General features: G+C 46.5%; 1 protein-coding gene across 1 annotated transcript in view; it reads right to left on the bottom strand.

Moving 5' to 3' along the window:
* Positions 1–11,600, bottom strand: part of CCDC69 (coiled-coil domain containing 69) — a 22,254-nt gene extending 10,654 nt beyond the window's left edge. Inside the window, exons 1-4 of the mRNA XM_077769047.1 lie at positions 11,559–11,600; positions 7,680–7,749; positions 5,025–5,131; positions 4,417–4,504 (exon numbers count right to left, since the gene is read on the bottom strand). Of these exons, the coding sequence (XP_077625173.1) occupies positions 4,417–4,504; positions 5,025–5,131; positions 7,680–7,749; positions 11,559–11,600 (307 nt within the window). The remainder of the gene's footprint in view (positions 1–4,416; positions 4,505–5,024; positions 5,132–7,679; positions 7,750–11,558) is intronic.
* Positions 11,601–14,978: the final 3,378 nt, after the last annotated feature.

The raw sequence follows: 14,978 nt of genomic DNA, 5'->3' as shown, positions 1-14,978 counted from the left end.
TCCCCTGCTCATGGTCTGTCTGTCTCTCAAAAATAAATAAACATTAAAAAATTTTAAATATTAATTCTGATTTGTCTCTTAAGTATTTTGTAATTCTTAGGGCAAAGGATTTTTTTTTTAAATTTTATTTCTAGGATAGAGAGAGACAGCGTGAGCAAGGGAGGGTCAGAGAGAGAGGGAGACACAGACTCTGAAACAGGCTCCAGGCTCTGAGCTGGCAGTCAGCACAGAGCCCTATGCGGGGCTCGAACCCACGAACTGCGAGATCATGACCTAAGCGAAAGTCGGACGCTTAACTGACTAAGCCACCCAGGCGCCCCAGGATTTTTTTTTAAAAAGGAAAGAAAGCAGGGAAAAAAGAGGATAAAAAACAGAACAACCAGAAAACAAATACAAAAATGACAAACCTAAATCCAGCTGTATCAATAACAACACTAAGCTAAAGGGTCTAAACATCCTAAATAAAAGACAGGGATTGTTAGAATGGATCCTTAAAAAAAAAATACCCCCAGCTATGTGCTATTTATAAGAAACCCACTTTAAATATATGTCATAGGTAGATTAAAAGTAAAAAGGTAGAAAAAGCAATATTAATCAAAGGAAAGCTGTAGTGGCTATATTCATTTCAGATGAAGTGCACATAAGAATAAGGAATATTACAAGGATGAAGAAGGTCATTACATAATGGTAAAGAGGTCAATTCTCCAAGAAGGCATAATAATCCTAAACGTTTATACACTAACAAAGGAGCTTCGGAATATATGAAGCAAAAACTAACAGAACTTAAAGGAGAAACAGACAAATACATAATTATAGTTGGAGACTTCTACACTCTTCAGTATTCATTAGAAAAAGGAGGCATAAAATCAGTAAGAATATAGAAGAACTGAACACTGTCAACACACTGATTTAATTAATTTACAAGCTACAACCTAACAGTAGCAGAATACACTTTTTCAAGGGCACATGAAACATTCACAAGATAGACCATATCCCGAGTCATAAAACAAGCCTTAGCAAATTATAAAATGAGCAAAATACAAACTATGTTCTCTGACCATAATGAAAACAAACTGGGAATCAGTCACGGGAAGAGAACTATAAATCTCCAAACACATAGTGTTCGATGAGCCGAAGAGTAAGTCTCAAGGAAAACTAGAAGATATTTTGAATTGAACAAAAATAAAAATACAAAACATCAATCTGTGGGATAATTCAGTATTTAGGGGAAATTTGTAGCACTTAAGGCTTAGATTAGAAAAGGAGAAAGGCCTCAAATCAACAATCTAAGCTTTTAGTTTAAGATACCATGAAAAGAAGAGCTAAATATAAGGCAAAAAAGCAGAAGGAAGGAAACAGAAATCAGTGAGATTGAAAACTAGCGGGGAGAAATCAATGAAACCAAAAGCTGGTTTTTGGAAAGGATTAATAAAATTGATAAACCTTAAGCAAGACTGACAAAGAAAAAAGAGAATGCACAAGCCACCAATATCAAGAAATTAAGAGGGAATACCACCAAACACACAGAAGATACATAAAACAATAGTAAGAGGCCACTATGACCAATTCCATGCATATAAACTCGACAACTTAAATGTACCGATTCCTGAAAAAGCTACAAACTATCAAAATTCACCCAATGTGACGACCCCTCAAAACAATGCCACCTTTAATGTATAAATGTGGAGCAGAACAGAGCCCACAACTCTGTAATGATTAACAAATGATTAACGTAGCTGTAGAAAAAACATACTGTAAGGACTCTCTGGGAGGGGCGGCTGATATAGGACAAGGGAGCCAGGCAGCAGGGTACACCTGGCTGGCCGTGGGCGGAGCACTGTCTGCTTCTTTTGTGTCGCCTTCTACCACCTACTCAGAGACTCCCTGTTCAGGTGAAACTTAGTGATTTGGCTCAGTCTACCATAGTGTGCCCACAGATGATTATTCTGTTTTTCTCTAAAAATCATTCTCTGAAACATGAAAAACAATCTTGACATCTTATAATGATTAACTACCATATTCTCAACAAATATGGGACTGCAGAGTTGTTGGAGGTGACAGTCGTTCTAAGCTGTTGTCCCCTGGTCCTTTCTCTCTTACAGCTGACTTGTTCGTGCCTGATTCTTCTGTGTGCACCGTTATGGAAAGTGGCAATGTAAAATGCATAACCAAGGTAAAATGAATAACCTGGGCATTCCTAATGCTACTAAAGAATTTTAATTTGTACTTAAATACTTTCTGGGAAAGAAATGTTTGAGAACAGATGATTTCATTCACAAATTCTACTAAACATTTAAAAATGATATCATACCAATTCTATATAATGTCTTCCATAAATGGAAGAAAATGGGACATTTCTCAACTCATTCTATGAGGCAAGTCATACTTTAAAACTTGAACTAGACAGATGGTACAGCATAATTGCTCTCATGAACACAGACACACACATCTTCAGTAAAATACTAGCAAATGGAATTCAGCAATATATAAAAAGAATAATATAGCAGCATGACCAACTAGGGTTTATGCCAGGAAGGCAAGGATAGTTCAATATTTGAAACTCAAATCAGGGGCACCTGGGTAGCTCAGCTGGTTAGGTGTCTGACTCCTGATTTCAGCTCAGGTCATGATCTCACAGTTTGTGGGTTCAAGCCCTGTGTCAGGCTTTGGGCTGACAGCTCAGAGCCTGGAGCCTGCTTTAGATTCTATGTTTCCCCTCTCTCTCTGCTCCTTTCCAGCTCACGTTCTCTCTCTCTCCTCTCTCTCTCAAAAATAAATAATAAAAACATTAAAACTAGTAAAACATAAAGTAAAGAAAACATCAAGAAATACAAGATTATTAAAAAACAAAACCTACCGCTACTTTCTCCCAGTTATCTGTACAGCACCCCGAACAAATAGAATCCGATATTTTCCCTCTCACTATGCTTTTATTCATTCATTTAATACACATGCATGTACCACCTAATATGAGTGATTCAGAAATAACTAAGAAAGAATTCTGACTGATGGGAAAACTCAAGATAGGCATTCCCTTCTCCTCTGGGGTTTTTACAATAGTAACATGTTCTTATCTTATGCTAAAAAATAGTATCCAAGCAATGTGCAGAGAGCAAAGCTGTTTTCCCACAATAGCATCATGAGGCGGGGAAGGGACATTTTAGAGATACGGAAAATGAACTGAAATTCAAGGTAGATTCTACAGATGAGGAAATTGAACTGAGGTTGAGTGACAGGCCCAGTATCACAGGAATATTAGAATTAAAACAACTAACTCTTCAAACTCCCAGGGCGAGGGCTTCAATTCCATTTCAAAACATTTTGTGCTGATGATGCAATACATTTCAAGAATCTCAAAATTGTTCAGACCTCTGTTCTAGTTGTTCCATTTCTGGGAATTTAAGGACATAACATGAAATGTCCACACAGATTTATGCAAAAGACATTTGGTGCAGTGTTATTTACAGCAGTTAAAAATCTGGATGTCTAGACTTGGGATATAAGGAAAACCACGGATGCAGTAGTCTATCCTTTATAAACGTTTAGAAGCAGCATGATTATTTGGAAACATGTTGTAAACAGTGTCAAATGAAAAGAACAGGATCTGACATTTTACGTACAAAGTAATCCTAACTGGATTTTAATAGATAGTTCTGGGGAAAGATCACAGGAACACTGATGGATAAAGGAAACACTAGTATAGCATTTTCTACGTCTGTTTCAATAGCATCAAAAGTATACATAACGTTCTCTGAAAAAGATGCACAAATGGTCAAAAAGCACATGTAAAGATGCTCAGCAAAATTAGGCATTAGAGAAATGCAAATCAAAGCCACAATGAGATACCGCTCCACGCCTCACTAGGATGGCCATAATAACGACAGTGACAACAACGAAAATACCAAGTGTTGGCAAGGATGTGGTGCAGTTGGAACCCTGGTGGGAATGCAAAGTGGTGCAGCTGCTGTGGAAAACAGTTTGGCAATTTCTCAAAAAGTTAAGCATAGATGTGCTGTATGACCCAGCAAGTCTACTCCTGAATGAACATAGACCCAGGGAAACTGAAAGCAGGTGTACAAACAGGTGCATCTGCTAGCGGCGCTATGCACAGTGGCCAAAGGGTGGAGGCAGCCCAGGAGTTCAACCAATGAATGGAAAGCAAAGCATGGTGTGTCCATGCTTATAGACATACATTCTATAATAATAGAATAGTATTCAGCCATAAAAAGGAATGGAGTGGTTTTTAAAATGGGAGGGGAAAAAAGAAATGTAGGGCAAATGTAATCTGCAGCATGGCTGCTCCCAGATACATTGTGCTGGGTGAAGAAAGTCAGACATGGGGGTCACAGATGGTATGATTCCATGTATTGAGAGTCCAGAATGGACAAAACCCAAGAGAAGCATCTCCATCCTTACCTTGCAGGGCATCCTCATGCTCTTCCTCTAGGGTTCTTCGCTGTTCATCAAGCTTCTCTTGAAGCTCCAGCTCCCTCTCCTTCTCCACCTGGGGACAGAATGTGGTAAGTAGCGTGAGACTGAGCAGGTTCAGTGCAGCTTCGCTCATCCACTCCCCAAACCCTGGAGCTTTGCAGAGGTTGGTGATCAGAGTCCCACCCCATCCCCTACGTGACGGAGACGACCTGGGCTCAGAGTGGGCACGAGGCCTCCAAGACACCGTAGGTGTGGCTGACTTTGCCTTCTTTAGGGCTTAGAAGGGGGCTCCTAGAGAGCTGTCCAGGTGGAAGGGATGTAGGAGTTTTCCAACCCTGATGCCCGCTCCAGGCAGGAAGTCTGTCTACTGTATCACAGTGTTTCCCGACCTTCCATTGCATATAATGAATATCATGAATTACATGCAAGCAGTTACAAATATATATTCAAAAGATAAAGACTCCCTTCTTGGGAATGGAGTAAGAGATAGTTACAACAACAAAATCAAAAGTTGGTCCTTACTCTGGGATATACCGAGGTTAGCTGAGCAGGAGGTGTCCTCCTGAGAGAGGGGTTGTGTCACCTGGACTTACTTGTTCTGCCCATTTCTTCCTGTCCTCTTCGTGTTGCTGGAGAATTCTGGTTATATCCTTCTGGCACCGTTCAGCCTCCTCAGATGCATAGAGCTGGACAGTGGTGGCTGTGAGTGAGCAAGCACAAAATGCACACAGAGCAGAGGAGAAGCCAGGGCCCGCTAGAGAGGATGTGGGAGGCCAGGGCTAAGGGACGAGGACTCCAGTCTCCGCCTCAAGAATGGCTGCAGTTGGGAGATGAACCCCCAATGCCACCCCCCCCCCCCCACCTTGCACATCTCTCTGGCTTGGGAGACCATCCTTAGTGCAGGAGCCAGTGGGCTCATTTTGTCCCTTAGGACCAACAGCAGAGCCAGTAACTTGCAGGATAGACTCAGCCTGTAAAGTGCAATGTGCTCTAGCTAATATAATATCTAAATGAAAAAGTAAGTAGTTGCAGGGCATCTGAGTGGCTCAGTCTGGTAAGCATTGGACTCTTGATTTTGCCTCAGGTCACGTTCTCACGGTTCATGAGTTCGAACTCCTGCATTAGGCTCTGTGCAGACAATGCAGAGCCTGCTTGGGATTCTCTCTCTCTCTCTCTCTCTCTTTCTCTCTCTCTCTTGCTGCCCCTCCCCTGCTCACACTGTCTCTCTCTTCTCTCTCAAAATAAATAAATAAACATTAAAAAACACTAGCTGCTAAGATTTACTAACTGGGCAGCTTTTACTTCATATACAGATGTCCAACTTGTTTGGAAAGAGCCAGAGAACTGGCAGCGTGTAGCTTTGTGCCCCCCAGGAGCTGAAACTGAGGCAGGCCTCTCTCCCATTTCATCCGGGGTGTGGCTCTGCCACTCACCCCAGTCATCACCTCTCTCCTGAGGCTGCGTATAAGGGCCGCCTCATCACCTGCTTACCTGTGGGTGTCTGAGTGTGTGACCCCTGACCTTTAGCACCCCCACCCCCACCCCAGCTGGAGGCAGAGGGGCTGCTGTGAGTGGGAAGGAGACGCCAACAGGAAGCGTAGCTCTTGCTTAGGGAAACGCCAAAACCGGCCCTGCCGACGCTGCTCTGAGTCCAGTAGGCTCTGGGTGTGACCTAGGGCATGACCCATCCCCTCTGTGCCTCAGTTACCCAATATGTGAAATCAGGATAATACTAATACCACCTCACAGGGCTATTGAGATGATTCAACCAGGAAACAATGACAGCAGGGATAATAGCAGCAAGGTAAGGAATACGGAGAGCTTATCATGCCCCGGGAACATGCCAGCCCCGTTCCAAGTGCCTCACGGGTAATACTTGCTTAGTCCTCACAACAACCCAGTGTGGTGGGTACCGTGACTATCCCCATTTCACAGATGAGGAAACAGAGACAGAGAAGTGATGCAACTTGTCCAGGATCGCCAGCTCACAGTCGGGGAGAAGGGCTGTAAATACACTGTCTGATCCCATGGCAATCATTCCTAACTACCACCTTAACCTGCCTGCTTACGCACAAAAAGCAGTAAGCAGAGAGCCAGGCATTTAGAAGTAGCTCAATAAGTGTTCTTTATTGTTTACAAAATGTCCTCTGGATATTCATTACTGCTCAGGACAAGCATTAGGAGGGTCGGCATTACTGGTGCAGTTGGCATTATTATTGTTAGTATTATTACTACAGAGCTCCATTGACCGTGTTGGCAAAGGGCATGAGGAGAAAGGTGAGGAATGGGGTTGCTGGACAGGAAGCTGGCACTGGGGGAGTGAGTCAGTGCCCTGAGTCCTGGGGGAGGGCAGTGGTCAAGTACAGAGAACCCCAGACTCAATCAAACCATTTGGTTCCGCATCTGAAACTTTGGTCCACGACCTGGCCCCAGCCAGGGAGAGGCTTATAAGACAGATATATCGTCGCCAGCAACAGTCTCCAGTCCCACCCCAGGGATTCTTATTAACTTGGTCTGCGGCGGGGCCCCAGAATCTGTATCCTTGACCTTCCCGCAAGTAATTCTTGTACACGGGTAGGTTATAGAACCTCTGAATTCTGGTCCAATTGCTTATCTGGTACTTACACCTCATCAACAATGTCCCTGACAGTCTCCAGTCTGTAACTGAACACTTTCAGAGATGGAGAGCTCATTTCATTACTAGGTAGCTCTGATGGTTCTAAACCAACAATCACACAAAAAATCCTTTCACATTGAACTGAATTCTGCCTGCCTGTTTCTGCCGCCTTGAGGCCCTTCTACTGACCTGTGAGTCACACTGAACAAGGCTTATCTTTCTTCTCTATGAGGGCACTTCAGACACTTGGAGAGCACTGCTGTGTTTTGCTGCAGTATCTTCTTTCCAAGTAGAACATCCTCTGCTCCTTTAACTGCTTCTTATAGAACATGGCTTCTAGATTCCTCACCAGCCTGATCTGTCTCTGCTGTATTCCCTACAGTTTTTCTGGATTCTTCTGAAAATGTACTTTCCAGAAATAAACTCAGCACTCTATGTGTGGCATCAATAGCTAGCAAGAGGCCAGCACAGGTCAGAACTATCACCTCCCTGATTTCAGACATGATACTCCTATTAATGTAACTTACTTAAGGTCTCATGGGATAATTAAATAGCGATATCACCGTTGTTGATTATAAGGTAGGAAACCTGATCGATGGTGGGGAGGGCATATATAGGGCCGGCCACTCACCTGTGTCCCCATTGAGGGGACCTAGTTCCTGTGGCTGTGGTCTGGGTGTCTGATCTGGTTTTTGGCGCCTCTGGAAGAAAGGAGACAACAATGAGGGTGGAAGGTAGAGGTCAGTGCTAGGATCGCTGCTATAGTAGGATCCTTCCAAAGGCAAGACAGAACTTATGGTTATGCCAGAGCTTGCCCTGTATCCAGTTACTTAGGCTGCCTCCCACACAAGCCGAAGGCAGCAATCCATCTTCAGGGAAGGGGTACCCAGAGCAGAATTTCTCATCACTGCCAGGCGAACCCTCACTGGGGAGTTCGATGCTGGTTGACCTCTCCTCAGAGTCTTGTGATTTGTGCTGCCATCCACGGGGCCCTCCCTGACCACCTCTTCCTTCTCCCAGCACTTGGCCAGACCTTCTGCTATTACCCTCACCCCAGTTATGGCTGAAACTTCCCAACCTCTAGTTCAGAGACAATTCTCCTTCCCTTTCAGGGCCTATGGCTACCACAACTTCCTTCCAAGTTCCCCATATTGGGGGCAAAGCATCAGAAGTTCAAGCCATGATTTTACATGCTTATTCTTTGAAGAGGGGGTATTTCCCCAACTATAAAGAGGCAGGGGTACCTACCTTGACAGATGTGGGTAAGACACCATACTCAAGATGTACTGGACACTCTGCTGTCTTATCTATACTATCTTGGCTAATCTTCAGAATGATCCTGGGAAATAGGAATATCCCCAATTTAAAGATGAGGAAGCTGAGGCTGAGTGAGATTAGGGCTGAACCAAAGCAGATTAGTGGATAATTGGCCAAGTCCAGTATTGTCTGAGCCTTACCTATGGGCACTTTAACCAAGCTTGGCCAGGATTGGCTGAATCTGATCAAAGGAAGAAATGGATACCAAAGGCTAAATCCCAAAGCAATGTCAGTGGCTCCCAGATACTCAAGTTTCATAAATCGTATTTTTTCATAGGAGAGTTGATATGGGTTGACAAGCAAGGATGCTAAAAAAAAAACATTATTTGCAGACTAACACTATCATTTCCTAAAACAGAGGACATCTTGACCTTCCAAAATACAGTAAGGAAAGCTCAAGACACTTCTTCAGGAGAAGGGAACTGACGTCCCTCCTCAATGTAAAACACACACTTACACCTTTAATTTTCTCATTTCACCCCAGATAGGCGGAAAGTCAGTCAAGTCCTGGCACTAGCCACTGAACCAGGACCTGGGGTAGGAAAAAAAAATTAAGCCATTTTGTACATTTTTAAATATGTTCTTGGATGTTAACTAGACTTATTGTGGTGATCATTTCATAATATATACAAACATCTAATCTTTCTTGTACACCTGAAACTAATGCTATATATCAATCATATCTTCCAAAAAAAGATGCTCTTTAAAAAAGGAAAAAAAAATTCTAGGTTCCATTCTAAGAAATACTTGGGGTGCCTGGGTGGCTCAGTCAGTTAAGCATACGGCTTCGGCTCAGGTCATGATCTCACGGTTCGTGGGTTCAAGCCCCACGTTGGGCTCTGTGCTGACAGCTCAGAGCCTGGAGCCTGCTTCAGATTCTGGGTCTCACCCTCTCTCTCTGCCCCTCCCCTGATCACACTGTCTCTCAAAAATAAATAAATGTTAAAAAAATTTTTTTTAAGAAATATTGAAGAATAATAAGTCAGCCCATGAAAAGGCTATGAAAATGTTCAGTGGTGAATTATCACTGTAAAGGAAGACCTTTACTTATTACCATGGTAACATTTTTAAAAGTAAATTTGTGAATAAAAATGATTAACTTCCTGAACTCAAGAATGCCTGAAACGCTGCTAGAAAGCACACTTCTGGTTGGGGAGGGAGATAAGTCAAGGGAAGGCTTCTACGACTTTCTGCTCCTGCCCCGCAGTGCCCAGCACAGAGCCTGGTACGGTGTGAGCCCCTGACCAACTGGACCCGAAGCGGCACGCCCCACCCCCCCTGCCCAGGCCCTGGTGCCTCCAATCTGCTCAGTGGCCAGGCATGCCTGACAAGTGAGTTCCTCTTCCACCCTGTGACGACTCGACTTGCCCTGCCCAGGGGAGAGGGGATGCCTGGCCCAAGGAACAAGCCAGGGAAGCTATCAAAGCAGGAACCCGGGGAAGTGACAGCAGCCAGCCTCTCTACCCTGGGCTGCAGGAAGGAGATAAGTGGTGGTCTCATCCCTGTTGCCACGGCTGGTTGCGCTAATCTGGGAATGCTTTCATGGGACCGAGAATTCCTGAGTTCCAGGCCTGGCTCTACAAAGCTGGAAAAATCTTTTCCCTCCTCCAGGCTCCTGCTCTCTCCTTTGTGAAATAGAGGCCAGGAGGTCTTAGTCAATCCCCATGGTGTTCATATTCTGAGCCTCTGACCTCGGCTCTTCTCAACAGCACTGACAGGCAGGGCTGTCGCAGGTGAGGACACTGAAACCCAGAGACATAAGCCGCCATCCCACTGTGTCCTGATGTCAAAATCAAGATCAGGACCAGGCCTCCGCACTGGGGCATCTGGGTGGCTCAGTCAGGCAAGCGTCTGGCTTCAGCTCAGGTCATGACCTTGCAGTTCCTAAGTTCGAGCCCCAGGTTGAGTTCTCTGCTGTCAGCACGGAGCCTGCTTGGGATCCTCTTTCCCTTTTCCCCTCTGCCCCTCCCCTGCTCTCTCTGCCTCAAAAATAAATAAAATAAACATAAAAAAAAAAAAATAACCAGATCTCAGCACTTTAGAGACTGGAGCAGCGTGGTTAAGAACTCTGGGATTCTAGAATTACCCAGACCTGGATTTGAATCTTAAATGTAACCCTGTGTGACTGTATGGCCTGTCCAAACCTTGGTATTCTACTGAGGTTGTTTTAAGGATTAGATGGGATAATGTACCTATAATGTCAGGCATATTCTTAAGAGCTCAAACGTAGCCTGAGTTTATTACTTTCTCTTGAAAAGCACACGAATGAGGATCCTGACATGCTTTGGGAGAGCTCCCTCAGACTCGCCTGAAGTAAGATCAAAAAGCTCATGAGAAACTGTCTTCTTCCAAATAACCACCACAGAGAAGTGAAAAACTCCTCCACAAACAGCCTCCAGACCACAGGCAGGATGTGACTACACGCTTGAGTCCCCTGATCCTAACGAAATCACTCCCGGGATTACTCCTTCAAATGACATCCAAGACTCATCACCGTCTGTCCTCAGGCTACCATCCGCCACGTGCTCCTTATTTCCTAAGTAAATACTTGTAAACATCTTCTTCCAATTATCGTAATGATAAGAGATACATTTGTTCATTAAAGGAATGTTACCTAGGCTTCCTTATATTTCAATCTTTCAAATATATGATGAGCATTTACTACCTGGCATTAAATATTCTGCACACATATTAATTTTTATGAGTCAAATATTACCTCCTTGTGGATGAGCTCAATCATTTATGAATAATCTGCATGAGGATTTTAGTTATTTCCATTTTTTTAATTTCCAAATTATGCTTTAGTGAACACACGGACTTTTTTTTTTTACATATCTAAAGCTCTGGGTTCGACCCTCCAGAAAGGTCCTACAAAGGAACTCACCCACTAATAGCACACACGATGGCCAGAGTCACTGCAACCTCACCAACGTGGACTGGTATCACTTTTACAAAAGAATTGGCAAATTTGCTGGGCCCAAACCAAACAGGCCTACGGTACTCCTGGTCCTAATATGCACATCCACGCTGCTCAAGGCCATCCCAGCATGAGTTGGGATGTATGCAGTCTCAGGCTTCCAGGCTGAGTTGGTGTAACATTTCTCCTGGGTCTCTCCCCAGGGCCAAGCCGCTTCCTATCAGCTCTATGCTCCAGCGCCTGTTCAGACACCCACGTGAGTACCTACCTGGTTACCCGGGTTTCTCCAGCTAGGTCCTTCTGGAGGACCAGGACCATTTTTGAAATCCACTCGGGATTTGTCCCAGCGTCTGTTAGGAGGCCCAGAGCCGCATTTCTAGGAATGTGGTCCACCAGCCTCCGGCAACAGAACCACCTAGAGCGCTTGCTTAGCACAGCCCCCTGGCCCAGCTCTAGACCCACAGCATCCAAGGGCGGTGCATGTGCCAGGAAGCTGCCATCTGCCCATCCACGCAGGTGGTTCTGATGCTCACGTATGCCTGAGGACGCAGAGCCCGGGGCGCAGTAGGAACTGAGGAGCAGCTACTGCACGGAAACTCCTCCGGTTGGGACTCTGGCAGCTTCCTCCCCAGAGGCCACGGAGCAAGTTCACCCTGCGGTGGGAGGGGATAGGAGCTGGGAGGGGGACTCAAGAATTTCCCCTTCCAAAAGCAGAGCGGGGAGGCCCAGGGCCGGGGTGGGACCTCCGGATCCAGCTCTGGAGGAGGGATAGCAGGGTCAGTGGGGGGTTTCCTGAGTCAACAGAAACTTGGGAGAAGAGAGCTGGGGTGGGGGACACCTCCAGCTTCACTGTGAGACTTCAGGGAAGAACCCCACTCTGGTCCTCAGTTTCTCTGTCTGCCATGCACCGGGGCTGGCCATCCCAGCACGAGTTGGGATGTATACAGTCCAGGGCAGCCCCGGCAGAGTCAGGGCAGAGAGGGAGGGGAGTGGCCAGAGCTGTGGAGAAGCCAGATGAGCTCGCATCGAGTCTAGTAAGACCCCTAGAATATGCTTGCATCTTGAAGAGTAAACTGACAAACTGAATGCATCCAGAAGGAGCTGACAAGATGGGGCAGGAGGCACAAAACCAAAGCATAGGAGGTGCTATTACCAGAACAAGTTGGTCAGTCTCAAGAACAGATGAGAAAACCTGGCCACTGCCTGAAAATCTCGCAGGACTATCATAAGGTAGAAGCTCTAGTGTGTGGCCCACAGCCTTGGAAGGCACGACTGTGGCTGAGGACTAGAAGTTTTGAGAAGTTTCAGTTCAACATGAAGAGTTTCAGAACCGTCCCTAGAACAGAGTTGTGCTGCCTTACTAGAGGTTGGGGTTTGGTGGTAGTAGTGAGTTCTCCATCACTGGTAGCATGCAAGAAGAGGGAACTTCATTTTGCAGGTTGGACTGAGTGATCACAGAGGACCTTCAACTCCAACAGTCTATAATTCTATGCATATCCTTGATGTTCAGCAAGGAAAGACCTTCGGTAGGCATGAAGTGCAGATGGGATGTGAAACCCACCAGCATTAACATTGTGTCAGACGGCTCTGTTGAGTATTATTCAGGTTGTAGTACTTTGTAGCACAATTTCCCCCAACTTGTGAGCCACACTAGGCAAGAGTAAGTAAGGCAGAAGGAACTCAGGTGAGAGCTGCCCAGCTCTTCCTTACCCTGGGATTCCTGCTAGCATAAAAGCCAAGAGCAGCGCTGAGGATGGGACCATCACTAACCTCACTTTAGGGACCATCACTCCATGCTTTCCGTGGGCCTTCGGGCTTTGTGCATTTCTGATGGAGTGGTATGACTTATGCCTTCATTATTCCTGCTTAGCTTAGAGAGTTTAGTGATCAAAGGACCCTTAAGAGTTACCTATTCCTTTTCTGTCCCCTAACTCGCCTTGGCCACATAGTTCTATCACACCTTTTCCTGGGACCTAGAAGGCAGGGTTGGAAGGGCCCCTGGAGACAGTTTATTACAGTCCCTACCTCCTGTTTCCAGATGGATAAACTGAGGCTCAGTGCTGGATGGACAGTACTTGCCAGAGGCCACAGAGCAGGGAGCAGAGCCCTAATGAGAACCCAGATTCAAGGAGGAGGCTGGAGGTCCTTCAGTTTCCTTTATGCACACACCAGATTGATCCCAGGAGCTGGAGCTTAGGGGACAGATGATTTGGGGCCTCAAGGGACTCAGCCGCTCCCCGCTGCAGTATCAGAGCTGCCTTTCCGGTGTCTGGACTCAGCGTAGGTGGGGCCACACACCAGTAGTTTCAGAAGCTTAACAACCACAGGCCGAGCCTATTGGCTGAGGTAGAGGCAGGAAGGAGGTGGGGGTGGAGGCCCAAAGGGCCCCCTCCAGAAGGGGTAGGAAAGGCAGGGCCGAAAAGTTCAGGGCTGTTGAGAAATGTTAGCGTTCACACCCAAATCACGGAGGCTCAGATCACCAAAGCACAGGTCTCAGCTTCCCTATCTCTAAGATGGGCAGAAGTATTTTGCCAAAGTAATGCCTGAATTGGACTTCATTTTCACAGTACCCTGGGTGGTGAAGAGTTAGTTCAATTTGTTCATATCATAGAGCGTGGGGTCAGCGTGGCCCACTGCCTGCCCCGGGGAAGGAGATCGGTGTGGGTATAGAACCGGCCTACAGAGAGCAGGGCCAGCCCGCACTCTGCTGTGCTGGGGGGGCCACCGCCTATTCTCTGAACACCTGCGATGCCCCCAGAGCACCCCGGTCTGGGGCAGATGTGGTCTCTTCTGCTCCTATCTGATCGACTGATGGCTGAGATCTCAGGGGAGGACAGAACCACTTCCCCCTAAGCACCTACTGCGCCAGATCCTGGCAGACTGTGGGGAAGGCCTTGAGGGCAGGGCCCGTCCTCATTCACAGATGGAGAGGCTGAGGCCTAGACAAAGGCTTTGCAATACTCCACATTCCTTTTCTTCCTCCCCAGAGCCTACCTTCCTGCCCCTCCCAGCCTACCAGGGTGTCTGCCAGCTCTGATCACCTTAGAGGGCCTGCTCTGGCATCTGGCTCAGTCTGAGACCCCGAAGGAGTGGGGCAGGAAATGATGTCAGTGGCCGGGCCAGGGGAAGAGACACACTGAGGGCACAGATAACACTGCCAGATATCCATCCACCTTCTCCCCAACCCAACGGCAGCCTCCCCAGTGGGTGTTTGGAGTCAAAACCTTGGCTTGCCACGTGCTTGCTGGGTGACCTTGGGAAAGTACCCTACCCTCTCTGGGCTTCTGTTTCCTCCTCTATCTGGCACGGAGTTGGGCAATGGGACACATCAGAGTCCTTCTGGTTTTGACATGCTTCGGATGTAGAAGGGGGCAGAGTGAGGTCATCTGGACACCTCACCCTGTATCAATCCTGTCACACCCGTTTGCTCCAGGCAGAGCAGGGCAGGCGATCTGACACACTCAGCTGTCAAGCCTTGTGTGAAGAGGGCTTCTCCAGAGGACAAGAAAGGAGGCCCCCTTGCTCAGGAGGGCCTGGGTGGGTGTCCTGCACTCTTTACACCACTCTCTGTTCTCAAGCAGCCCCTGTGGGGAGGGAATAAAAGGAAGGGCAAGGCTGCCTGGCGCAGAGGGTGACAGGGAGCTCAGTAACCACCTCCCAGGTTATATGCGGCGTCCCCCACCCTGCTGCAATTGC

This window comes from Crocuta crocuta, unplaced genomic scaffold, assembly GCF_008692635.1.
Source record: "Crocuta crocuta isolate KB4526 unplaced genomic scaffold, BGI_CrCroc_1.0 scaffold340, whole genome shotgun sequence".
Taxonomy (NCBI): domain Eukaryota; kingdom Metazoa; phylum Chordata; class Mammalia; order Carnivora; family Hyaenidae; genus Crocuta; species Crocuta crocuta.
Note: the sequence above shows the minus strand (reverse complement) of the source record. Positions and strands in the feature narration are given on the sequence as shown.